This window comes from Mustelus asterias, chromosome 5 (genome assembly GCF_964213995.1).
Source record: "Mustelus asterias chromosome 5, sMusAst1.hap1.1, whole genome shotgun sequence".
Taxonomy (NCBI): domain Eukaryota; kingdom Metazoa; phylum Chordata; class Chondrichthyes; order Carcharhiniformes; family Triakidae; genus Mustelus; species Mustelus asterias.
Window position 1 is genome coordinate 53,744,634 of NC_135805.1, and position 25,392 is coordinate 53,770,025.

Sequence of the window (25,392 nt, forward strand, 5' to 3'; positions counted from 1 at the left end):
TGAAGGTCTTTGTGAGGGGTATGATGTGGGGGACATGAAGCTCAGTTTTGGGCCATTCAGAAGACCAAATATTTGCACAATCAGGTACAGCTTGAGCAGGTGGCCATGGAGGGGGATAGAAATACACTTCAATTGAGAAAAATTTATATCAAGGGATGAAATTGATGACATTGACCCCTTTCTGCCCCAAAACCCAACGTTCAATGTTCATATGAAGGAAATTTTGATTCAACAATAATCAGAAATCATAGAGGTAAGATAGCAACACAGGGAATCTGTTGTAGAGTCAAGGGGACTGTTTGAAAAGGAAAATATAGGTGTTGTCAACAAATGTATGGAAGATAAGTTTGTTTCTGTGGATGATATAATGAGAAGCAGCACATAGAGAAGGGTGGGCAGGGTCCCAAGAATAGATCTCACTAAGGATCATTTAACAGCTCCTTCATGTGACATCTACCACCTAGAAAAACAAGGACATCAGTTGTGTGGGAAAATTACCACCTCCAATTTCCTTCCAAGCCATACACTATACTGACTTGGCAATATATCACCAATCCTTCACAGTCACTGGGTTAACTCTGGAATGTCATCCCTAATGGCACTTGGGTGCAGCAGTTCAAGAAATTGGACACATCTCCACCTTCACAAGGTCAGCTAGGGATGGGCAGTAAATGCTGGCTACATACCATGAACAAATAAAAAAAAGATTGAATCTCAGAGGGACATAATGGACACTGGAAGAGAAGACATTCTTGGAGATTTGCTGGCTGTGTTTAGTCAAAAAGGGGGTGAATCCACACAAAGTGAATCCTGGAGAGGAGAAGTAATTGGGCAGAATGATGTGCTCATTTTTATCAAACATTGCAGAGGGGTCAAGGAGAATATGGAGAGAAAAGCAGCTTCTTAAAAGATTTGACTTGAAACTAACTTGGGAATAGGTAATTTTTGTTTATTATTTATTCTTTCATGGGATGTGGTCATTGTTGACTAGGCCAACATTTATTGTCCATCTTTAATTGCCCTCATGAAGGTGGTGGTGAGCTGCCTTCTTGAACCACTGCAGTCCAAATGATGTAGGTACACCCACAATGCTGTTAGGAAGGGAGTTCCAGGACATTGACCCAGTGACAGTGAAGGAACAGCAACATAGTTCCAAATCAGGATTGTGTGTGACTTGGAGAGGAACCTGAAGGTATGTCATGTTCCCATGCATCTAGGGTGCCAATTTAAGACTGAGGTGAGGAGGGACTTTCTCTCAGAGGGTTGTGAATCTTTGAAACTCTTTGTCACAGAGAGCTATGAAGGCAGAGTCCTTGTGTATATTTAAGGCTGAGATAGATAGATTTTTGATCAGTGAGGGAATCAAGGGTTACAGGGAAAGGGTAATAAACTGGTCGCGAGGAATGTTGGATCTGCTGTGATCCTATTGAATAGCTGAGCAGAGGGGCCGAATGGCTTATTCATGTTCCTACCTCTTATGGTCTTATTATCACCCTCCCTTGTCCTTCTAGTTGATAGAGGTGGTGGGTTTGGAAGGCGCTGTTGAAGGAGCCTTGTTGAGTTCCTGCAGTGCATCTTGTAGATGGTACACACTGCTGCCGCTCTATGTCAGCGGTGGAGAGTTTAAATGCTAAAGATGCTGAAAGGGATGCTATTCAAGCAGGCTTCTTTGTCCTGAATGATGTCAAAGTCTTGAGTATCATTGGAGCTTCACTCAGCCAGATATATGGAGGGTATTCCTTCACACTCCTGACCTGTGCATTGTCTATAGTGGACAGGCTTTGGGGAGAAAGGCAGTGAATTCCTTGCCACAGAGTTTCCAGCCTCTGACCTGCTCTTGGAGTCACACTATTGCATCTCTTTTGAAATATTTTGAGCGAACATCTAAATTCTGTTCAGCTGAAAGCTTCAGGAGAATTACCAAGTTTGAAATTGTTTTACAAAATTGAACACCAAATTATCTAGACATCTTTTGCAAGTGAAATAAGCTGCAAGTCATTTAGTCTGGTCAATGAAAGGAAAATAAATGCATTGAATATACTTTTAATCTGTGAAAAAAGCTTCGAAAACTGCATGGCAGGCTGATCATTGACTGGAAATGAGGCTACAATAGTTTTAGCGGCATGGACAGAGTGGATAAGGAGCAGCTGTTCCCCTTAGTTGAATTGTCAGTCATAAGGGGACATAGGGTCAAGGTGAGGGGCAGGAGGTTTAGGGGGATGTGAGGAAAATTTTTTTTTACGTAGAGGGTGGTAACAGTCTGGAATGGTCTGCCTGGGAGAGTGGTAGAGATGAGTTGCCTCACATCCTTTAAAACATACCTGGATGAGTACCTGGAAACACTTGACCTCCTACCTAATCCCATTTACCAGCACTTGGCACAGCATAACATTCAAGGCAATGGGCCGAGTGCTGGTAAACGGGATTAGGTGGGAGGTCAAGTGTTTCCTGCATGTTGGAGCGGGCTCAATGGGCTGAAAGGCCTCTTCTGCACTGTATGATTCTATGATTCCAATGGATAAATGTTTTAAGGTGTGATCCTGATTCTGAGGAAAGGATAAACCCAAAATAGGAACCCTTCTTTTTCTCGGACATTGCTTGACCAGCTGGGCACTTTCCTCTTTTATTATTTTCTGTATTATCTGGACCTGACTTTTAGTAGGTAAGATAAACAATTTTTAAAAAAAAATTCGTGCATTTTAATATTTTGAAAATGTAAAACTAGCATTTAGCTAATAATCAAATTAACTTTAATGTTAAATGGTAACATGGGTTTTTTTAAATTTGATTTGAGTTGATTTATTTGTCACATGTATTGGTATACAGTGGAAAATATTGTTTCTTGCGCACAATACAGACAAAGCACACCATTCGTAGCGAAGGAAAGGAGAGGGTGCAGAATGTCGTGTTACAGTCATAGCCAGGGTGTAGAGAAAGATCAACTTAATGCGAGGTAGGTCTATTCAAAAGTCTGATGTCGTACTGGAAAAAGAAAACATAAGAACATAAAAAATAGGAGCCGCTGTAGGCCACAAAGCCCTTTAGCCTACTCCGCTGAGAAATAAAGTCATGGCTGATCTGATCTTGGTCTCAACTACACTTGACTGCCAGTTCTCCAGAACCCTTGACTTATCTATGGCTCAAGAATCAGTCTATCTCAGCCTTGAATGTGTACAATGATTCAAAACTATTCAAAAACTCATGTTCGCATATGCTGAGACATCAGAACTAAACTGTGTTGCTGTCACATAGATAACAATACCACAGGATGTACAGAAACCTAACTTCATTTTGCCAAAACTTCAAATGATGTAAAGGGGAATTGGATTCAGATCAGTGTGAAAACAGATAGAGGATATATGGCTAGCCATGTGACATGTATATTTTTATAATCCATGTCCTAGTGTGTCTGGCAAATTGAGAAATTTATCATACCACATGGCTCACTATGACAACTTCAATTTATAACACGATCAGTCAGAAAACTAATCTGAATAAGCACTTTAGAAGCTTTTGCTTCTCTATGCTGCCACTTCCATCATTTATATAATGTACCAGTGGAAATATGATGAGCTGCAAAAATTTGTAGCCATTTGAATTACATCTGCCATAACCTTGACAGACACCCACCAGAATTGTGGAAACCAGGTCAGAACTCAAATACACTGGGTATAGGTCGAAGTCACACATGTAAAATCCAAAGATTTCTGGATATTCGGGGGGATACTGGAACCATTATATTCTGCAGAATCTTGTGATCATGCAAATAGTTACATGAGGTAAATAATGAGCAGGTTTCATGCCACATCATGTAGACTGTTATTTGAACGGGAATTCTGCACTTTTGAATCCAGTGATTAAGTTGTTTAGTGTACCACTATAAACACTATATAAACAGCACAAATGTGTACTAAACGTCCCAGCATTGTAAAAAAAAAGTGACTCCCATGTTGAGCTTTTGTTGCCCTCTTTCCAGTCTTCCTACAAGAGGAAAAAAAAATGCCTTGTTTAAAAAGTGGACTTCAGCAGCAAGAAAGCTCTGGTGACTTAAAAGTTCATTCACTGAGTTCATTCTGTCTTCTCAATTTTGCCATCTTTTTGAGATGACTCCAAGCTCTTCCGCAGTGATGCCTTTTCTGTGTTGCCGTTGCCCTGGCCATTCTCCGGTGAGCCTCCATTTTTAGTGACCGTGTGCTTATCCAGGTAGTTGAGCATTTCGCTGAGGACAGTTTGGAAGCTGCTCAGGGCAGCGCAGATGGCTGGGGTACCAAATCCATGTGTGATCAGGCTACAGCAGATGTAAAAACAAGAAATATTAATATTTATGTCCGAGCATACTTGTATGAAGCAATTTTGTTTTACTACTGTTAACTATTATCAGAAATGCATAATTATAACCCACTTTTCATCAGAAAAAAAGGAAAGGAAGACATGCATTTGTCACTTGTGCTTTTCACAGCCACCAGATATCTCAAAGCACTTTACAACAATGAAATATTTTGAACATTAGTCACTGTTGTAATGTAGGAAACATGATAGTCAATTTTCACATAGCAAGCTTCAACAAACAGCAATGTGATGATGACCAGATAATCTATTATAGGCAGCAAAATTCTCAAGCTAGGTAAGGAGTAGCTGCTTGATGGGAAAATCTGTTCCCTGTAACTACTATTATGGTTGAAAAAAACAATGGTAAAGCCTATTCATCTCACTGGTAGCAAAAAAATCTTGCCTGAACCCAAAGACAGAAGTATTATTATTGTCACATAGAATCATACAGTGCAGAAGGAGGCAATTTTCCCATTGAGTCTGCACCAACCACAATCCCACCCAGACCCTATCCCCATAACCCCATACATTTACCCTAGCTAGTCCCCCTGACACTGAGGGCAATTTAGCATGGCTGATCCACCTAACTCACACATCTTTGGAGAGCGGGAGGAAACCTGAGCACCCGGAGGAAACCCACGCAGACACAGGGAGAATGTACAAATTCCACACAGACAGTGACCCAAGGCCGGAATTGAATCAAGGTCCCTGGTGCTTTGAGGCAGCAGTGCTAACCACTGTGCCACAATGCCACCCTTGATCTGTGTTTTGAGAATAAGTTGGGTGAGGACTGGGTGAGGAGGAGTGAGCTTCCTCCCTTTCTATTCAGCTCCCTTGGTGGTTCCCAACAAATGTTTTAATTCTTTCCCCCATAAATGCCTTTTCCAATTCAAATGTATTTATTTTTAATACAGAGCCAATCAAACCAAGTTTTCTTCAGCCAAAGAAAGAGTATGTTTATTAGTTATTAGACCTGAGAAAAAAATAATAAAAATGCTTCGACACACATGCAAACACAAGGAAGTTAGAACCCAATAAGGTGAGGTGTAGATTATTGAGCATTGTGGCTATTTGAAGGTAGTTGGTTTCCTGTAGAATTCCGAAGTTGACTTGGTTCAGGTCTGCATTTTCTAGCTTCAGAGAGTAAAAGATATCTCCTGCTCTCTCCCAGAAGTGTTTTCTGATCACGGTGTTGTTTCTTTCTCCTGTTTCCTCCTGATTCTGCTTGGCTGTACCAGTTTATAAAACTCTTGTCTACATATTCCCAGAAAGGAATTCAAGTAGCATGACTTGCAGTCGTTGTTGCAGACCAAATAATCCCATTTTTGATTTTATCATCTCCGAACCATTTGACACATTTCAAGATTAAAGCCAACGGGAGATGGGGTCATTTCATTCTTCACATGGGATTTTGAATGTCTGATGAAAATTTGGCTGGTTAGCCATTCCCATTCTCCTCATAGAACTACAGCTGATGAAAGTCCAGCACATTGTATTTTTAAAAAGAGTCCTTATTTGAAGTGGATCTTGGCATTCCCTGGTGTGAAATTTCATGCAACAGCTCTGCAGTTCTACAATTTATGTAGAAACTTTCTAGAGAAGTAGTTAACTTACTGTATCAGGTGACTTGTGGCAGTCATCTTTAATGTGTATTGTCTTGTACTTATTGTAAAATTGGTCTTCTTTAAGACCAATTTTAAAATTGCCTGCGAGTAGCTGGTGAAGTTGTTAGTAGATCTCATTCAGTCACAGTTTCCTGTTGTCGTGACACTTGTAAGTTCCTAATGCATTCCCCCTATTGCTATCTTAATTGCATAGTGTTTTTAGTTGTCCAAGATACCTGACACTGGCAGGTGGAGGCCTCATATATTTATGGAAATTGGAATCATTGTGACCATAAGGCCATAAAACCACAAGAAATAGGAACAGGAATAGGCCATTTAGCTCCACCATTCAATAGGAACATGACTGATCCGACATCCGACAGGACACTTTCCTGTCCTTTTCTCATAACCCTTGATTGCCTTACTGATCAAAAATCTATCTATCTCTACCTTAAATGAACACAAGGACTCTGCCTCGCAGCCCTCTGTGGCAAGGAGTTCGGGAGATTCACACACAACCCTTTGAGATAAGAAATTCCTCCTCATCTATGTTTTAAATTGGTGCCCCTCTATTATGAGACCATGCCTTCTGATCCTAGACTCTCCCATGAGGGAAAACATCTTCTCAACATTTATCATATCAAGCCCATTAAGAATCATTTCTTTCAATGAGATTGCCTCTCATTCTTCTAAAATCTATGAGTAGAGTCCCGACCTGTTCAACCTTTGCTCATAAGACAATCCTTCCATACCAGGGATCATCCTAGTAAACCTTCTCTGAACTGCGTCCAATGAAATAATATATTTCCTTAAGTAAGGGGGCCAAAACTGTTCACAGTATTCCAGTTCTATAATTCATATAGAAACTTTCTAGAGAAGTAGTTAACTTATCATATCAGGTGACTTATGGCAGTCATTTTTAATGTGTATTTTCTTGGATCTATTTTAAATAGTCTTCTTTAAGTCGTTCAACATGCCTTTGAATAACTGGTGAAGTTTTTGTTCGATCTCACTGGTCTCACCAGTACCTTATACAATTGCAGCTAGACACGCCAACCCTCTTGAAAAAAGGGCCAATATTCCATTAGCCTTCCTGATTACCTGCTGCTTTCTGTGTTGAATGCACAAGTACTCCCAAGTCCCTTGGTGTTGCAGCTTTCTACAGTTTTTCTCCATTTAAATAATGCTCGGTTCTTTTGTTCTCCCTTCCAAAATAAACAACTTCACATTTTCCCGCATTTTCTCTATTTGCCAAATTTTTGCCCATTTACTTAATCTATCAATATCTCTTCGTAAACAGCTTGTATCCCTCTTGCAACTTGCCTTACCCTCCTATTTTTATGTTGTCTACAAATGTGGTGACAGTACATTCACTTTCCCCCAAGTCATTAATATATATTGCAAACAGTTGCAGTCCCAGCACTGATCCCTGTGGAACCCCACTGGTTACAGGTCGCCAAACTGAAAAAGAACCCCTTATCCCTCCTCACTGTTTCTTGCCCATTAGCCAATTCGCTATCCATGCTAATGTAATACCCCCAATACCATGGGCTCTTATCTTATGACTTAACCTTTTGTGAAGTACCTTGTCAAACACCTTCTGGAAGTCCAAATGCAACACATCTTCTGGTTCCCCTCTATCCACCCAGGTTGAGACTTCCTCGAAAATCTCTAATAAATTAGTCAGACATGATTTCCCTTTCATGAAACCATGCTGACTCTGCTTGATTAGATTATGATTTTCCAAATGTGCTGCTATTATTTCATTAATAATTGATTCTAACATTTTTCCAACAATAGATATGAGGGCAATCGGTCGATACTTACCCACTTTTTGCCTCCCTCCTTTTTTCAATAGGGGCGTCACATTGGTAGTTTTCCAATCTTCCAGTACTTCTCCAATATCTAAGGATTTTTGGAAAATTGCAACGAATGCATCCACTATCTCTGTAGCTACTTATTTTAGGATCCTAGGTTGCAAGCCACCAGGACTTATCTGTCATTAGCCCCATTAGTTTGTCTAATATCACTTCTCTAGTGATGGTGATGATACTGAATTCCTCCCCTGTATTCTTTAGTATTAATGGGATGCTCAAAGTATCTTCCAGCTTAAAGACTGATGCAAAATCTCTGTTCAACTCATCTGCCATGTCTTTGTTCCCCATACCTATCTTCCCAGATTCATTTTCTAAGGGGCCTATGTTTCACTTTGACCCCTTTCTTCCTTTTTATATCTTTAAAGAAGCTCTTATTTCAGTTTTTGTATTCCTCGCTAGTTTACCCTCGGTAGTTCATTTTCTCCCTGTTGTCTTTTTAGTCCTCCTTTGCTGGATTCTGAATTTATCCCAGTTTTCAGGGCTATCACTGACTTTTGCCTCCTTCTATGTTTTTTTTTCTAGTTAGCACTCTTAGCTTATTGCTCTCCTTGACATAGTTACAATCCCAATGTAATTTTCATGTGAAAATGCAGAAGACCCAGCCTGCCTAGTTGGATTGATTTTTCAGCTGAAGAAGTATTTAAAAGTATATCTACATGTAACTGGATCATGACATCTGTGTGCTTTTGAGATGTTTGTTTTGCCAGGTGACCTTTTGGGTTCCATATTGCATCTTTCTGAGATTTTCTGTCTTCTGAAAGGTTTGTCAGCTTATCATGAATGTCAAAGCTAGTTTCATTTAAGGGGACCTGCCCAACATAGGGTGTACAAACCAGAAGTCGCTTAATTGGATCAATGTGAAATCAGGAGGCTTCTGTTCCCCAAAGAGGCTGTTGCTGAAACACGCAGCTCCCTTCAACAGGAACTGCCTGGGAGGCCATGCTTTTTCAGTTATATAGAACCTATTTTCAAAAAATAAATTTTAAGGATGTGGGCATTGCTGGGTAGGCCAGCATCTATTGCCCATCCCTAGTTGCCTTTGAGAAGGTGGTGGTGAGCTGCCTTCTTGAATCACTGAAGTCCCTAAGATGTAGGTACACCTACAGTGCTGTTAGGGAGGGAGTTCCAGGATTTTGCCCCCACAACAGTGAAGGAACGGCGATATATTTCCAGGTCAGGATGGTGAGTGACTTGGAGTGGAACCTCCAAGTGGTGATGTTTCCATGTATCTGCTGCTCTTGTCCTTCTAGGGCAGTGGTCATGGGTTACAACTCTTAACTTGTTTGCTATTGACTCTTTCCAATCTGTTACAGGAACATCTCCCACATCTCCCAATCTGCACTGCATAGCTACATTTAACAGATTGCTAAAATTATGTTCACCAGGAATGACCGATATATTACCTGCCCCATTGACCTCAACAGTCAACAGGAAAGGGTTTGCAATTTGCAGCAGTGGTTGGCTTCCTTTGTATCCAGAGTATCATGGGCTGCACAGGACATGCCTTCAGAACATGAGAGCACCAATCACTGCGGCATTTCTGAATAGGAAAGGCTACCATTCTATTAATGTTCAGCCACAGGTTTCTCCAAGGGAGTCTGGCTGCTTTCACAATCCATTTATCTTGCAACATCCTACCATCTCATTAATATTCCATCCTTCCATAAGCAAGGTAGAGAGGTCATGAGGTTGTGGAAGCAGAGGTTCAGATGTCTCAACAGATCAGTGGAAGGGGTGGTGCCCTGTACAATATGTTCAGAAAGGGTCTCTTTCCTCCTGCATTATAGAGGTGTGACGCATCCTGCACCATCGTGCTGCACTGGGAGGCCTGCACAACAGTGGAAGTAGCTGTTATTGGACGAGTCAGGCCAAGGGAAAAGTCAGGATACAGCATGAAATGGAGAGCCAACTCACCGTCCTGCAGAAAGAGCTGTGAGGGATATTAGTTGCTCAGAAATTTCAGTAACTTGCTCATTCTCCTGCACTGAAAAGTGATCCAGCGCACATCTGCATTAAAGCTGCCACCCATACCATTCCCTTCATTCTGTATTGAAGAACATTGAAATCACTCAGCCAGTTATTATATCAATGCTGTACTGATGTTACAAATTCAAAAGCTGCTAATAAAATTACACTGCAGCTCAAACTGCCAAATGTGAATAAGGTGAATATCTAAGGAAGGATGTGCTGGCCTTGGAAAGGGTCCAGAGGAGGTTCACAAGAATGATCCCTGGAATGTAGAGCTTGTCGTATGAGGAATGGTTGAGGACACTGGGTCTGTACTTGTTGGAGTTTAGAAGGATGAGGGGTGATCTTATTGAAACTTACAGAATACTGCGAGGCCTGGATAGAGTGGACGTGGAGAGGGTGTTTCCGCTAGTAGGAAAAACTAGAACCAGAGGGCACAATCTCAGGCTAAAAGGACAATCCTTTAAAACAGAGATGGGGAGGAATTTCTTCAGCCAGAGAGTGGTGAATCTGTGGAACTCTTTGCTGCAGAAGGCTGTGGAGGCCAGGTCATTGAGTGTCTTTAAGGCAGAGATAGATAGGTTCTTGATTCATAAGGGGATCAGTGGTTATGGGGAAAAGGCAGGAGAATGGGGATGAGAAAAATATCAGCCATGATTGAATGGCGGAGTAGACTTGATGGGCCAAGTGGCCTAATTCTGCTCCTATGTCATATGGTCTTATGGTGATGAATTTAAACCCCAGCATAATAGTTGTCTGATGTCAATTTTGGCGAAGTGTCAACACATAATGCCATTCTTATAAGATTTACTACCTCCAGTGCTCCGACAATGATCTCTCCGAGTTACCTCAGCTCTGCTGGCAGATGGTTGATGTTGATCATGATGGATTCATTACCCAATTGGATGATGTTTGACTGTCAGCCATACAGCCTTTTTCTTCATATTTTCCATATTTTGAAAATGTTCAAAGAAAATGACCAAAGACAAACAATATTTTTAATATCTCAATGATTTTCCTCCAGGGTTGCATACAGCAGTGTCCTGGAGATTGATCTTCAATTCCTGGGGCCTCCAGACTAATCCAGGAATGTTGGCAACCCTTTCTCTTGGTGTTTGATCTTCTGAGCATCCAGCTTCAGGTTGTTGTACCTTGGCAACTGCCAGTGCAGTCTGGCTTAGTTGACTAGCTGGCACCATCATGGGCATTGGGTTGAAGAAGTTGGCAAAGCAGCAAGCAGGTATGAGAAGTCACTGCCACTTCCTTGGAGGTGGGGCTCCTCAGTTTCACTGGCCTGTGAGAAAGGAGATTTTACAAGATGAATGACTCCTTGAAATACATTTCAGTGGCTTGAGTTTCCAGTAAAGCTGAAAAAACTGATGGAACTGAATCTCTTTGTGAGCACATGGCTGTAGTGTCTCTGGGGATATCATGCAAGAAGACGTCATGTAGGATAGGAGCAGCTGCCTCCATACTTTCAAGTGAAGTGCTGAAACTCCTCGCAAGCCTTCCAATATCTGACGTAACAACTTGAGCGAATCAGGCAGTTTTCATTTTGTAGCTGAGCCCCTGAAATCCGCATCTGTGTCCTGCTTAGCAGTACTGGAAAGAACCACACTGTCTGGTGAGCTGTCTGCCAGGTTGTCACTGCCACAAGTATGTGCTACTGCTCACTATCTAACCCACACAGAGTGCCAATGGTTGTGATGCTTGTGTGGAATGGGGTGCGTGATGGTGCAATCTGTAGAGGAGTATCCTTCTCCACAGCAGATTCTTCTGTAGGGTCTGGACACTCTAAAGTTATTGGAGGAAAGAAGAAAGGGGGAAAAGAGTTGGGGGAGACTTGAAAAAGTGGCATGTTAACAGATGGCAGTCTCGAGACTCCAGCTTGAAATTGTGAAGCTTTTTGAACATTAGCTGAGGTGTGTGAAAGGTTACAAGGAGTACGTAGACACCTTGCTCAGGTGAGTTGTCAACCTCATCTTCTCTGATGCTTGTGGTTTTCCCAGACCATCAATGCTCAGGTCTTCTTGCTCCACATGAGTGAGGGTGTGTTTTCTTCTCAGCATCTTCATAGTAAATCTACTGTAATGGATGCAATATATGATGTTATATATTGCACCATATATTGCAATATAGGTCACAGATCAGTCATGATCTCAATGAATGGTGAAACAGGCTTGAGGGCTATGTGGTCGACTCCCGCCTCTATGTTCCTATGTACTCCATAATATGGTTTAAAACAGCGTTTCTATCAAAAGCAGAGTAACTGACTGCTACTGATACAATATCAGGTGAATAAGAATTTTAGAGCAAGTCCAGTCAATATGAAAAGAGGATGAAATACCTAAAATGTGTTAAATGTCTCTGAATATCAAGGTCTAGAATTGGAGTTGGTCTTGAGGAGCCCAGGGGTGATCTTTCTTGACTTAATAGGTCCTGAAATTCCTTACAGATTTGCCTGCAATATAAAAAAAAACACAATTTGTAAATGTAAACATTTTGTTACTTGTAGCTTCCAAGGATCTTGGATTTGGTGAGGTACAACCCTGAATTGAAAATCTCAAGAAAGCTCACCAGACTGAATTGGCAAAAACAAACCAGTGTATAAATCAAATTATATCTTGGTGCCTCTCACACGGTAAGATAATAGGACTTCTCATAACCATAAAATGCTCGCTATTCTTACAGATAGTGCCATGACCATGGCCCCTCTGTGGTGTTACAATCATATAACATGTCCCAAACCTTCTTTTCTTCCATGCATATTCTGTTGTAACATCAATTCTTAAATTATTTTACCCTTCTTCTTCAACTCTTCAGTATCATATATCTCCAACCACCTTCAGCCAGAACTGTCGAGTGGATGATCCATCCTGGCCTCCTCCTGAGGTTCCCTGCATCACAGATGCCAATCAACAGCCAATTTAATTCACTCCAATTGTTATCAAAAGACGAGTTAAGGCACTGGATACTCAAAAGACTATAGGCCCTAAAAACATTCTAGCAGCAGTACTGAAGGCTTGTGTTCTAGAACTAGCCATGCCTCAGGCCAAGCTGTTCCACCAGCTACAACATTGGCATCTACCCAGCAGTATGGAAATTTGCCCAGGTATGTCCTGTCCACAAAAAGTCAGATAAGTCCAACCTGGTCAACTACCGCCCTATCAATCAGAAAAGTAATGGAAAAGTTGTCAACAGTTCTATCAAGTGCAATTTACTCAGCAATGACATTCAGTTTGGGTTTTGCCAGGGCCACTCGCCTCCTGACCTCATTACATCCGGAGACCAAACATGGACAAAAGAGGTGGACATAGTGATTGCCCTTGACATCATGGTAGCATTTGATCAAATGCGGCATCAAAGAGCCCTCGCAAAATTTAAGTCAATGGGAATCAGGGGAAAACTCTCCACTGGTTGGATTCATATCTGGCATGCAGGAAGGTGGTTGTAGCTTTTGGAGTTCGATCAGTTCAGTCCCAGGACATTGCTACTGGTGTTTCTCAGGGTAGTGTCCTAGGCCCAACAATCTTCAGCTGCTTCATCAATGACCTTCTCTCGGTCATAAGGGCACAAGTGGGGTTGTTCACTGATGACTGCACAATATTCAGCACCATTTGCCACTCCTCAGATACTGAATTAGTCCATGTTTGTATGCAACAAGAACTGGACAACATTCAGGCTTGGGCTGATAAGTGGCAAGGAACATACACACCACAGAAATGTAAGGCAATGACCATCTCCAACAAGAGAGAATCAAAACAACTCCCCTTGACATTCAATGGTACCACCGTCACTGAATTTCCCCACTATTAACATCCTATGGGTTACCATTGACTTGAAACTTAACAAGACCATGGGAACATAGGAATTAGGAGCAGAAGTAAACAAATTCAACCCTTCGAGTGTGCTCTTCCATTCAATCAGACCATGGCTGATCTCTCCCTGGTCTCAAATCCACCTCATACCTGTTTCCCCAGATCCTCTTATCCTTTTTTTAACTAGAAATTTAATATAAATATTTCTATCTCCTTCTTGAAACCATTCAACAATTCAGACTCCACTGCACTATGGGGCAATGAGTTCCACAAATTCACCACCCTCTGCGAGAAGTAGTTCTTCCTCATCTCAGTTTTAAATCTACCGCCTCCCAACCTATACCTGTGACCTCTTGTTTGAGATTGCCTCATCAGAAGAAACATTTGGTCTACACTTATTTTATCAATCCCTTTTAAAATTTTATACACCTCAATCAGATCGCCTTTCATCCTTCGAAACTCCAGTGAGTACAAGCCCAAACTGTTTAATCTCTCCTCATACGTCAACACTTTTATCTCCGGAATCAATCTGGTGAACCTCCTCTGAACTTCCTTCAATGCCACCACATCTTTCCTCAAATTAGGAGACCAAAACTGGATACAATGCTCCAGATGTGGTCTCACCAACACCCTATGCAATTGCAACAGCATTTCTCTACTTTTATACTCCAGTCCCTTTTCAATAAATGCCAACAGTCCATTTGCCTTTTTTATTACATGCTGCACCCGCATACAGACTTTCTGCGATTCATGAACACAGACACCCAGATCCCTCTGCCTGGATGCATTTTGAATCTGCGTTCCATTTAGGTAATAATTTGCCTTTCTATTTTTTCTGCCAAAATGGACAATCTCACACTTAGCCATATTAAACTCTATCTACCAAATTTTGGCCCATTCTCTGCCCCATAGTGCAGTGGAGTCTGAATTGTTGAACGGTTTCAAGAAGGAGATAGATATATTTCTATTAAATTTCTAATTTAAAAAAGGATAAGGGGATTTGGGGAACAGGTAGTAGGTGGATTTGAGACCAGGGAGAGATCAGCCATGGTTTGATTGAATGGAGGAGCGCACTCGAAGGGTTGAATTTACAGACTATATCTGTCTGTAGAATCTATATATCCTCTTCACTGCCTGCTTCCCCACCTATTTTAGTATCAGCTACAATTTTTGCTATGTTGCAGTCTGTCCCTGCTTGCAGATCATTTATATGGATTGTGAACAGTTGAGATCCAAGAACTGACCCCTGTGGCGCCCCGCTAGTTACATTTCGCCAGCCAGAGAAGGACCCATTTATCCCGATCCTCTGATTTCTGTCAGTCAGCCAATCCTCAATCCAACCCAGTACTCTATGCCCAATCCCCTGCAATCTCACCTTCTGGATCAGTCTTTTATGCGGCACCTTGTCAAATGCTATCTGAAAATCCAGATATACCACATCCATACATTTCCCACTATCCACCTTGCTGGTATGTCCTCAAAGAACTCAAGCAAGTTTGTGAAGCATGACTTACCCCTCATAAATCCATACTGATAATGGTGGCTTGAGCTTTGTCTTTCCAAATACTCATTCATCTCCTCCTGAATGATTGATTCCAGCAACTTCCCCATCACAGATGTCAAGTTAGCCGGCCTATAATTTCCTATTTTTTGCCTCTTTCCCTCTTTGAATAACGGTGTCACATTAGCATGTTTCCAATCCACAGCGTCCTTCCCAGAATCGAAGGAATTTTGAAATACAGTGGAACCCCGATTTAACACGCCCCGATTTAGCGCGAATTCGGATATAACGGGATGATGTCATTGGACCCTTTTTTTTCCATGAATAATTGGCAAATTTAGAGCAACCCCGATTTAGCGCGACCCCGCTTTTTTCGCGACCCCGCTTTTATGGACCCCAACCATCGCGTTATAACGGGACCACACTGTATCACAAAAAATGCATCCACTATCTCTGCTGCCACTTCCTTTAATACCCTCGAGTGCAGGCTATCAGGTCCCAGAGACTTATTTGTCTTTACTCCCTTTAGTTTATTCAATACTTTCTCCCTCGTAATGGTTATTGCACCAAGGTCCTCTGCAATAATGACAGTTTCTGGAAAATCTTCATTATTCTCTACCGTGAAGATCCAGGCAAAATATTAGTTTAGTACTCTGTGTTCCCCATTAATACCACACCAGTATTGTCCTCTAAAGGACCAACAATTACTTTGTCGAGACTTCTTCTTTATAGACGTATAGAAGCTTTTGGTATCTTTGTTTATATTTTCTGCTACTTTCCTTTCAAAGTTCATTTTAACTCTTTTGATTCTATTTCTATTTTTAGTATCTGTTGGCTCTGTTGCCTATAAATCAGCCAAATAAATTTGATACAAGTGGAAACTATTTCATCACACTCCTGACTTGAGCCTTGTAGATAGTGGAACCAGCTTTGGGAAGTTTGAAGGTGAGTTACTCAATGCAGAATTCCCAGCCTCTGATTTGCTCTTGATGCTGTAGTATTTGTATGGTTAGTCTCCACTTGCAGCAAATTGATATGGCTGGTCCAGGTAATTTCTGGTTAATCCCCAGCATGTTGATGGTGGAGGATACAGTGATGATAATGCTGTTGAATGTCAAGGGCAGATGGTTAGATTCTCTCATTAGAGATGGTCATTGCTTGGTATGAATGCGATATGAATGCCCAGTACGAATGGAACCAGCCTTCACGCATTGGTACTTGAGAATTTTACCATGGTCTCACACACAGTAAAGAACTTCAATATGTACAGCTTAGTAAGGCTCACACTTTTTGTCAAGGCCTATGCAATGTTCAAGGCCAATGGGCCTCGGCTGCCAGTGTGTGATGAAAAAGAAAGACTTGCATTTTTATGGTAGATTCTTGACCGCCAGATATACCAAAGTGCTGTCCAGCCTATGAAATACTGTTGAACTGTATTCATTATTGTAATGTAGGAAACATAGCATCTAATTTGTGCACAGAAGATCCAAAGATAGCAATGTGATTATGACCAGATAACCTGTTTTTGTGATGTTGATTGGAGGGATAATTATTGGACAGGAAACTGGTGGTAACTCATTTGTTCTTCAATGTAATAATGCCATGGATATTTTAGGTTCACCCGAGAGGACAATCCAACCCATTGTTTAATGTAACATGTGAAAGACTGCAATTCCAACAGTGCAGCACTCCCTCCATACTGCACTGGTATGTCAGCGTAGATTATTGCATTCAATTCCTGAAGTAGATCTTGAACCCACAATCTTTGACTCAAATGTGAGTGCGACCGAGTGAGCACTGCTGACACAAAAAAAAAGTCTTCCTACTGCTCCATTTATCAGCATGAATTGAGCATTTGCCAGATATAACTCATTTGCAGTATCTTCAGGAGAGGTGAGAAAGAGAGGAAATGGATTGAGGATGATGTGATGTTGAGGGAGAAAAGGCGATCGTGGCCATTCTTAGGTGTGAAAAGTCGTTCACTTTGAAGCTATTATGAACTATGCAGATTAAGTGATACAAAATGGTGTTTGTAGCTAATTCTTGAAGGTGTATTATATTCATTAAAAATCTGTTGGCTCTGTTATCCAGTGCCTCAATTGATAAAGGGCTACCCCAGTATGTAACTGCATCAAACAAACCAGAGAGATTATAGAGGTAGCTTTGACTTTGGATGAGAGTGTAGAATTGAGTGTAAAATCAATTCAAATGCATGTTGTACATTTCTCACTGAATCATTATCGGCTATTTGACACTGTCATCCAAATCAAAGTTGGCTTCTATAGGTCACGTTCTGACCTGTGCTATGTCACCTGATCTCAATTTAGAGAGCATTGTAGGTTCTATAATTGGCCTCAGTGTTCCTGGACTATGAATGGGAACAATCGACCTCACCACTAGAAAATGTCCAAGTTTGGATTTAAATGACCAGATTGGGCTTTGCTGCAATGGTTGCTATCGTAAAAGCAACCTGCCAACTCTCATTACCTGGGCTTCCACATGAAGGACTTTAACTTGGCCAAGTTATAAGAAACAATCAGTGCCTGTAGAACTGTACTCCAGTAGAAATCAGAACCATCAGGAGAGGAGGGAAAAATTGAAAGGGAGGTAAACATTATTTGATGTTGGAGCTTTCCCTTAAATGTTTCACAAACAAATAAGAGATAAAAGATAGAATAAATGGGCTACACAGAACTGAACATTGGTTTGAATTTTTTAAATGGTGACGGGGAAGGGGGGTCTCGCCTCTCGCCATCTGAAGAGCGTGTTTCCCCCGACTCCGAGTGCACCACAGCTATTTCCCATTTGCGTGAGCGTTAAGAGGCTGTAGTTGGGACACCTGTCCCTCACCCAGGAAGAAGTTCTGTCTTAGAGAGCTCCCAGCCAATCAGATTGGTTGGCAGCCCCGCCCCAACTGCGACAGTGTTGCAGTGGGTAAACAGGAAGTTCAGAAAGACATTGGAGCACTGGAGGCCCAGCTAAGTGCAAGGCGTGCCAGGGCAGAGAGGGGAGGGAAGTCCTGGGTGGGTGCAGTGGAGGTGCGATTGGGGTCTTGGGGGAGAGATTTTAAGTACGGGGTGCCTAACTACAGAAGGAGGTGGCTGATGAATGTGCCCCCCTATCCCCCCACCCACCATTCCCCCACCCCTCACACCCCCTTTCCCCCTAACCATCATCCCCTCCCACCCCCACCCACCCTTTCCCCTTACCTGCCACCCCGACCCCCCCAATTTCCCACCCAAGATGTAGTCTCATTGCATTTCCTGCTTCCCTTATGGAAGTTCAATCCTCCTACAAATTGAAGCTGGGCAGGAAAAGGCACTTAAGTGGACAGTTATTGGCTACTTAAGACCTTCAATTGGGGCAAGGGCAATTTTCCCATGCGAGGCCTTGCTTGCCTCAATGTATAGTCAAAGTGTGCTTGGGGCAGGCAGGAGGGAATCCTGCCCTTTCAATTCCCCTCTCATCCCTCCCCCTAAAAAACTGCCGGTGGAGAAAGAGTGAAATTCTGGCCCATGTTTATTTTGTTGGCAGCATTCCCAGAATAAGCAAAACATTTTTAGCTAGTTTTCCATTTTACTACATCGGGCAAGCCTCAAAGAAACATTCAAAGTTGCTATTGGAAATTACCTCAGGGTACAATTATTTCTAAAAGAAATTAGAACAAAAGCAGACTTTAAATACTACTCTTGGCTTCACATTGTTACAGCTTCTATGTGATGTGCATGACCACCAGTCCTTGATTATTCTACCTGAGGCCCACCTTTTTAGTGTTTTCAGGTAGTTATCAAATACAGATCATTCTAATTACTCCTGCAGCATCGTGTTATCTGTCAATCACACTTGTCTGATAGCAATTAATATATCTTACATAGAAACATAGAAAACTACAGCACAAAACAGGCCCATCGGCCCCACAAGTTGCGCCGAACATATCCCTACCTTTTAGGCCTACCCTCCATCCTATTAAGTCCCATGTACTCATCCAGGGGTCTCTTAAAAGACCCTATTGAGTTTGCCTCCACCACCACTGATGGCAGCCGATTCCACTCGCCCACCACCCTCTGTGTGAGAAACTTCCCCCTAACATTTCCCCTGTACCTACGCCCCAGCACCTTAAACCTGTGTCCTCTCGTAGCAGCCATTTCCACCCTGGGAAAAAGCCTCTGAGAGTCCACCCAATCTATGCCTCTCAACATCTTATATACCTCTATTAGGTCTCCTCTCATCCTACGTCTCTCCAAGGAGAAAAGACCGAGCTCCCTCAGCCTATCCTCATAAGGCATGCCACTCAATCCAGGCAACATCCTTGTAAATCTCCTCTGCACCCTTTCAATCTTTTCCACATCCTTCCTGTAATGAGGCGACCAGAACTGAGCACAGTACTCCAAGTGGGGTCTGACGAGGGTCTTATATAGCTGCATCATTATTCCCGGACTCCTGAACTCAATCCCTCGATTGATAAAGGCCAGCACACCATACGCCTTCTTAACTACCTCCTCCACCTGCGGGGCCGATTTTAGAGTCCTATGGACCCGGACCCCAAGGTCCTTCTGATCCTCCACATTACTAAGAGTCTTTCCCTTTATATTGTACTCCTTCATCCCATTTGACCTGCCAAAATGGTAGGAAAAAGGTCAATACACAAACAGTTAGCCTTAGCTCTGTATTGCATACATAGACCCATGTTGTGCCTTGAAATTGTGGATCATTTTTTGACTCAAGCCTACAAAAGTCTATACCCAAGAAACTATATTCACATTTAGTTTATTGGAAAATTATATATGTTGCAATCGAAGCAATCCTCCATGGAATCAAACTATAATGTATTTTTTAAAGTTTATATCCTAATTTCACCTTCATGAATAATATTCAGATGTGGTTGATTCTAAAAGGATATTTCTCTCAATCAATAAAACTGATTGTACACAATATGCTAAACAGATTTTGTCCAAGAAAACACATTGCTTTGTTTCTGAGGAAAGCTTTCTGAAGCTCCATTTGTGCTGAATCTCTCTGTTACTCTGCAGAATCTGAAGGGGATTTTTTTTTAACTGGAAACGGCATTTCAGAAGTGGGGAGGAGGTGGCAATGAGTGCCTAACAAGTCTGATTTTGATACCACACGACCCAGACACATTGAAGTTAAGATCATCATCTCTATGCTGCTGGGAAGCAACATACGACTGGTGGGCGTGAATCGAAGATCAGGCAGCTGGAGGCTGCCCCTATGCCTACAAAAGAATCACTGGCAACAAGATGAGAAAGTGAAGACATTTCAGGAATGTTTTCAGAATTTGAGAGTGGAGGGAGAGTCCTAATCTCTCTGTGTGGGGCCCCAGTTAATGCAACCCTCCACTTAATGTTATTTTTAGCATGGGCTATGATAACTACAAGGATAAGGGCAGTACAGTGGCACAGTAGTTTGCACTGCTGCCTCACAGAGCCAGGGATCTGGGTTCAATTCCGGCCTCGGGTGACTGTCTGTGTGGAGTTTGCACATTCTCCCCGTGTCTGCGTGTGTTTTCTCTGGGTGTTCCGGTTTCCTCCCACAGTCCAAGATGTGCGGGTTAGGTGGATTGGCCATTATAAATTGCCCTTTAGTGTCAGGGGGATTAGCAGGGTAAATACATGGGATTATGGGGATAGGGCCTGGGTGGGATTGTTGTCAGTGCAGGCTCGATGGGCAGAATGGCCTCCTTCTGCACTGTAGGGTTTCTATGACTCTACGGTAAGGATAAAGTCCTTTAGGGAAAGAAATCTGAGGTCCTTATCTGATCTGGCCTACATATGACTCCAGAACCACAGCAATGTGGTTGACTCTCAACTGCCCTCGGGCAACTAGGGATGGGCAATAAATGTTGGCCAGCCAGCAACATGTCCCATAAATTAATTTTTAAAAAGATATGGCAAAGTAATGTTTAAAGGGAACAGGAAACCTGGACTTCAAGGTTAAAACTTTCCCTTTCAAAGACCAACACAGTCTCACTTTGTGTTTCCTTTCTAAAATAAAACGTGGTTTTATTGTTGGCATAGAAACGCTTGAGAAGGGTTGTCACTGCTAATAGACTACTGTGGTCATGTTAATTACAGAAACATTTCTTGAGGGTTTTCGATGTAAAACAAGGGGGATACAACTTCAGTGTGGTCCGAGAGCCTCTCCACTGCTTCCACAGATGCTACCTGACCTGCTGAATATTTCTGTTTTAGTTTCTGTTCTGGTAATACAGGGGCCAGTTTTAAATCATGCACACTGTACTTAACAATGCAGTCCTTCCAGGACACTCCATTAAATGCCACTAAATGGCAAACAAAGGAACGGAATTCCAGGTAGAAGTCTAAAGCATTTAAGCTGAGATTTATTGGAGCCGATTTTCATCCAGTTAACTCAGAGTTAATGTGGTAACAATGCCCTTAAAACAGAATTGTTTGAATTATGCCCCTCCCCCACCAATTCCTCCAGTACCACCAAAGCTTTGGCTACAGCCATTTTTAAAGGGGCTTTCTTTTATGTGGCTGGAATGTCTATCCTGTCGGGGGGCGGGGGCGGGGAGGGGGGGGGAGGGGGGGGAGGGGGGGGGAGGGGGGGGAGGGGGGGGAGGGGGGGGGAGGGGGGGGAGGGGGGGGCGGGAGATGCTCGCGGGCCCGGAGATTTCAGTCCCACGCCCACTAGTGACATTGAAATCTGGATTTCCATCTGGTAATCAGCTCCATGCCGTGGAATTTTTATCTTTACATTTTCTTTGATGACGAGTAAATTTGATTATTTCTTATTGCAATCAACAGCAGCCATTGTTAATTCCCTCTATCGATTAGAGCTAGCAGTATCATTATTTATATAAAGCTGTAATCAATTTTTTTGCATGATTATTAGTTAAACTGACATTTACTTTTACAAATGTCCACAAAATTATCTTTCGGGGTAACATGTGCTGCTGATGCTAATCCTGTGTTAACAAACTTTCTGCTGGTTACCAGCTCCTTAATGATGGATTGAAAGGTTTCTCTCTAATTTCCTAAAACTTTGCCTTTTAGTGGAAGAGGCTGTTTAATAATACTTGTTTAGTATTCATGTTGAAGCAAGTAGAAGAAAAGAAAGATGCATAAAGTGACCTAAAATGACAAAATTGGCATGCCAAACAGTGGAGGAGCTAAGAAGTGGAAAGCAGCATGGAGGCTAGCTAAAGAAAGCACTCTTAATATACCAATAACCGCCAGAAATGTATTAACACAAAGAACTACAATGGCCCCAGCTGAAAAGGGGCCCCCTCCAGTGTTTGCAAGCCATATAACCAATGCCTGCTATAACCCAAGGAGCTTAGTCTCTTTCTCCCCCAGTCTAATAGGACTGAGAAACTGCTCATCTACATTAGTGAGGCCCCATGTTTGACAGCACACCCTAACTTTCTCCATTGATATAGGCTCAAGATGATTGCATTAAGGAAAGGAAGATGTTGTGTAAGGGGACATCAAATGTTCTTCCAAAGGCTTCTGAATATAGGAACATGGAAAATAGAAGCAAGTGTAGGCCATTGGCCCATCAAGCCTGCTCTGCCATTCAACTAGCTCTTGGCTCATGTCAATGCAATTTCTCACACTATCCCCATATCCTGTGAAATCTTTAATATCTAAAAATCTATCTGCTTGAATGCACTCAATGATTGAGCTTCCACTTCCCTCTGGGGTAGTGAATTCCAAAGGTTCACCACCCTCTGAGTGAAGAAATTCCTCCTCATCTCAGTTCTAAATGGCCTAGCTCCTAATCTGAGACTGTGTCCTGTGGTTCTAGATGCCAGCCACTCAGGGGAAACATCCCTTCTGCTCGGGACTCCAATCTCTGAAGGTTATAATACATGCTCAATGTGACAGGCATTGCTTTGTTATATTGGAAATAAAAATTCATAAATGCTGTAGATTGCCAGCTGTTCTGTCAGCATCTGTGTAAAGATAGACTGCATTCTCAAAAAAGTTCTCTACCTAAAATACTCAGTTTCTGTACTGTAGGGTTTCTATGATTTCTTTCTTTCTATGATTTGTCTTTCCAACCTCCGGGTAAATGAAAAGACTCGCTCTGTGGGGCCAAGGTGAACAGGAACTTCCCAGAAACCTACCTCAATTGACTGGCGTGACCCACCCGAGATTTGCTTCCTTGGCACTTACCTGCCAGCTCGTGGCCGAACAAGGGTCACACAATAATTCCCTATCAGCAACAACAGTGCACCCCCTGGTGAAGCCAGCCAGCATTTTGCAATTTCTGGACTTACCCTTTTCTGCTCTCCCTCCTACTTTGCTATCAGCTGTAAATTGTACTATGTTGCATTTAATTTCTGAATCCAAGTCACCTTGAGACTCTCCAGCCAATACTTCCCTTATCCCAACACAACTCATCCAACGAGTGCCAGTTATTTTCCTCCTATTAATCAGTTCTTTCCCAAAATTTATTAAGGATTCCAACAATTTTTGAGCTAACACCATTTCCTTCCATGTAGAATTTTGTCAAATGCATTTTGAAAATTGAGATATATTAGGCTGTGAGATTTCCCACTCCTCACATCATTCCTTCAAAGAAGTTGAAGAGGTTGTTCAGGTCATATTTTCTGTTTTCGAAGTCAGTTTTCAGTTTTATTATTTTACACAGAATAGAAGTTATCATATTAAAAGACCATATTCCCACAATTTCATTCTTTGCTATTTTTCCAAACAACAGGCATTTCTTCCATATTTTATTAGAAAATAGATATGGCACTGAAACCGCAGGGGAAAAGCAAAACCAATCAAAATGGATCGGTCTGATTTAAAACACGTGATTAGTTATATTCTGAGGCATGAGGCAGCTGAGGGCTGTTGTATGACATAATCTCTTCAGGGATTAAAATGGGTTTGCCTAATCCTTCAACAAAGTATGTGAGAAACATTGGCCAAAGGTTTACATGGAGACGGTGACCCCACCAGCCCTCAAAGCCATCCATCAATTAACTGCCTGCAGTCACAGCATCTGCTTCTCTGGAGCAGAAGGCTCCGACTCCAAATGCTGTTGGACAAACAGAGGGCCAGCAGTTCTTCAGCCTCAGTCGCATCGTCAGGTGTGGTGGCCACTGCTAGGACTGCAGCAGGCCCTAGAGCAGCAGTGATGGAGTAGGCCTGGGAGGCAGGCAATTGGGGGAGATGAAACCAGACATAAAACCTGGCATCCACCCAGACACCAGAATCGACAACCCCAAAGCCAACTTTGTTGAGCCTGCAAAGTCCTCCTTACTAATATTTGGGGACTTGTGCCAAAATTGGGAGAGCTGTCTCACAGATCTGTCAAGCAACAGCCTGACATAGTCATACTGATGGAATCATACCTTACAATGTCTCAGACACAAGCATCACCATCACTGGGTATGTCCTGTTTCACTGCAGGACAGACCCAGCAGAGGTGGTGGCAGCACAGTGGTATACAGTCAAGAGGGAGTTGCCATGGGAATCCTCAAAATCGATCAATTGACCACCAATAACCACAACCATCTTCCTTTGTGCTAGATATGTCTCAAACCAGTGGAGAGTTTTCCCCCAATTCTCATTGACTCCAGTTTTGTTCCTTGATGCCATACTTCACTAACAGCTGCCTTAATGAGAAGGGCAGTCACTCTCACCCCACCTCTGGAGTTCAGCTCTTTTGTCCATGTCTGGCCCAAGGCTGTAATGAGGTTAGGAGCTGAGTGACCTCGGTGGAACCCAAACTGAGTATCAGTGAGCAGATTATTGGTGAGTAAATGCTGCTTGATAGCACAGTCACTGACCCCTTTCCATCACTTTACTAATGATTAGGAGTAGACTGATGTTGCAGTAATTGGCCGGGTTGGACTTCTCTTGCTTTTTGTGGACAGAACATACCTGAGCAATTTTCCACATTGCTGAGGAGACAGCAGTTGGGTGGCTGTACTGGAATAGCTTGGAAAAAGATACAGCAAGTTCTGGAGCACAAGTTGTCAGTGCTACTGCCAAGGTGCTGTCAGGCCCATGGCCTTTCCAGTATCCAGTGCCTTCAGTTATTTCTTGATATCACATGGAGTTAACCTAATTGGCTGAAGACCGGCATTGTAATGCTGTGGACCTCCGGAGGAGGCCAGCTTGGATCATCCACTCAGCACTAATGGCTAATAATTGTTGCAAATGCTTCAGCCTTTGGAATGTTAATGACACCTGATTGCTATTCATCGTCCTTCCTGGAAATGGCAGGTGGGTGACATTGCGCATGGTAGTGTCCATTTTTCAGGCATTACATGATCTCCTATGCTCCTAAAATCATGG

The 25,392-nt window shown here is 42.4% G+C and overlaps 1 protein-coding gene across 1 annotated transcript in view; it reads right to left on the bottom strand.

The window, feature by feature from the left end:
• Window positions 1-4,068: 4,068 nt before the first annotated feature.
• The window catches only part of tfap2d (transcription factor AP-2 delta (activating enhancer binding protein 2 delta)), an 89,845-nt gene continuing 68,521 nt past the window's right edge, over window positions 4,069-25,392 (bottom strand). Inside the window, exons 7-8 of the mRNA XM_078213671.1 lie at window positions 12,126-12,239; window positions 4,069-4,288 (exon numbers count right to left, since the gene is read on the bottom strand). Coding sequence (XP_078069797.1) covers window positions 4,069-4,288; window positions 12,126-12,239 — 334 coding nt within the window. The remainder of the gene's footprint in view (window positions 4,289-12,125; window positions 12,240-25,392) is intronic.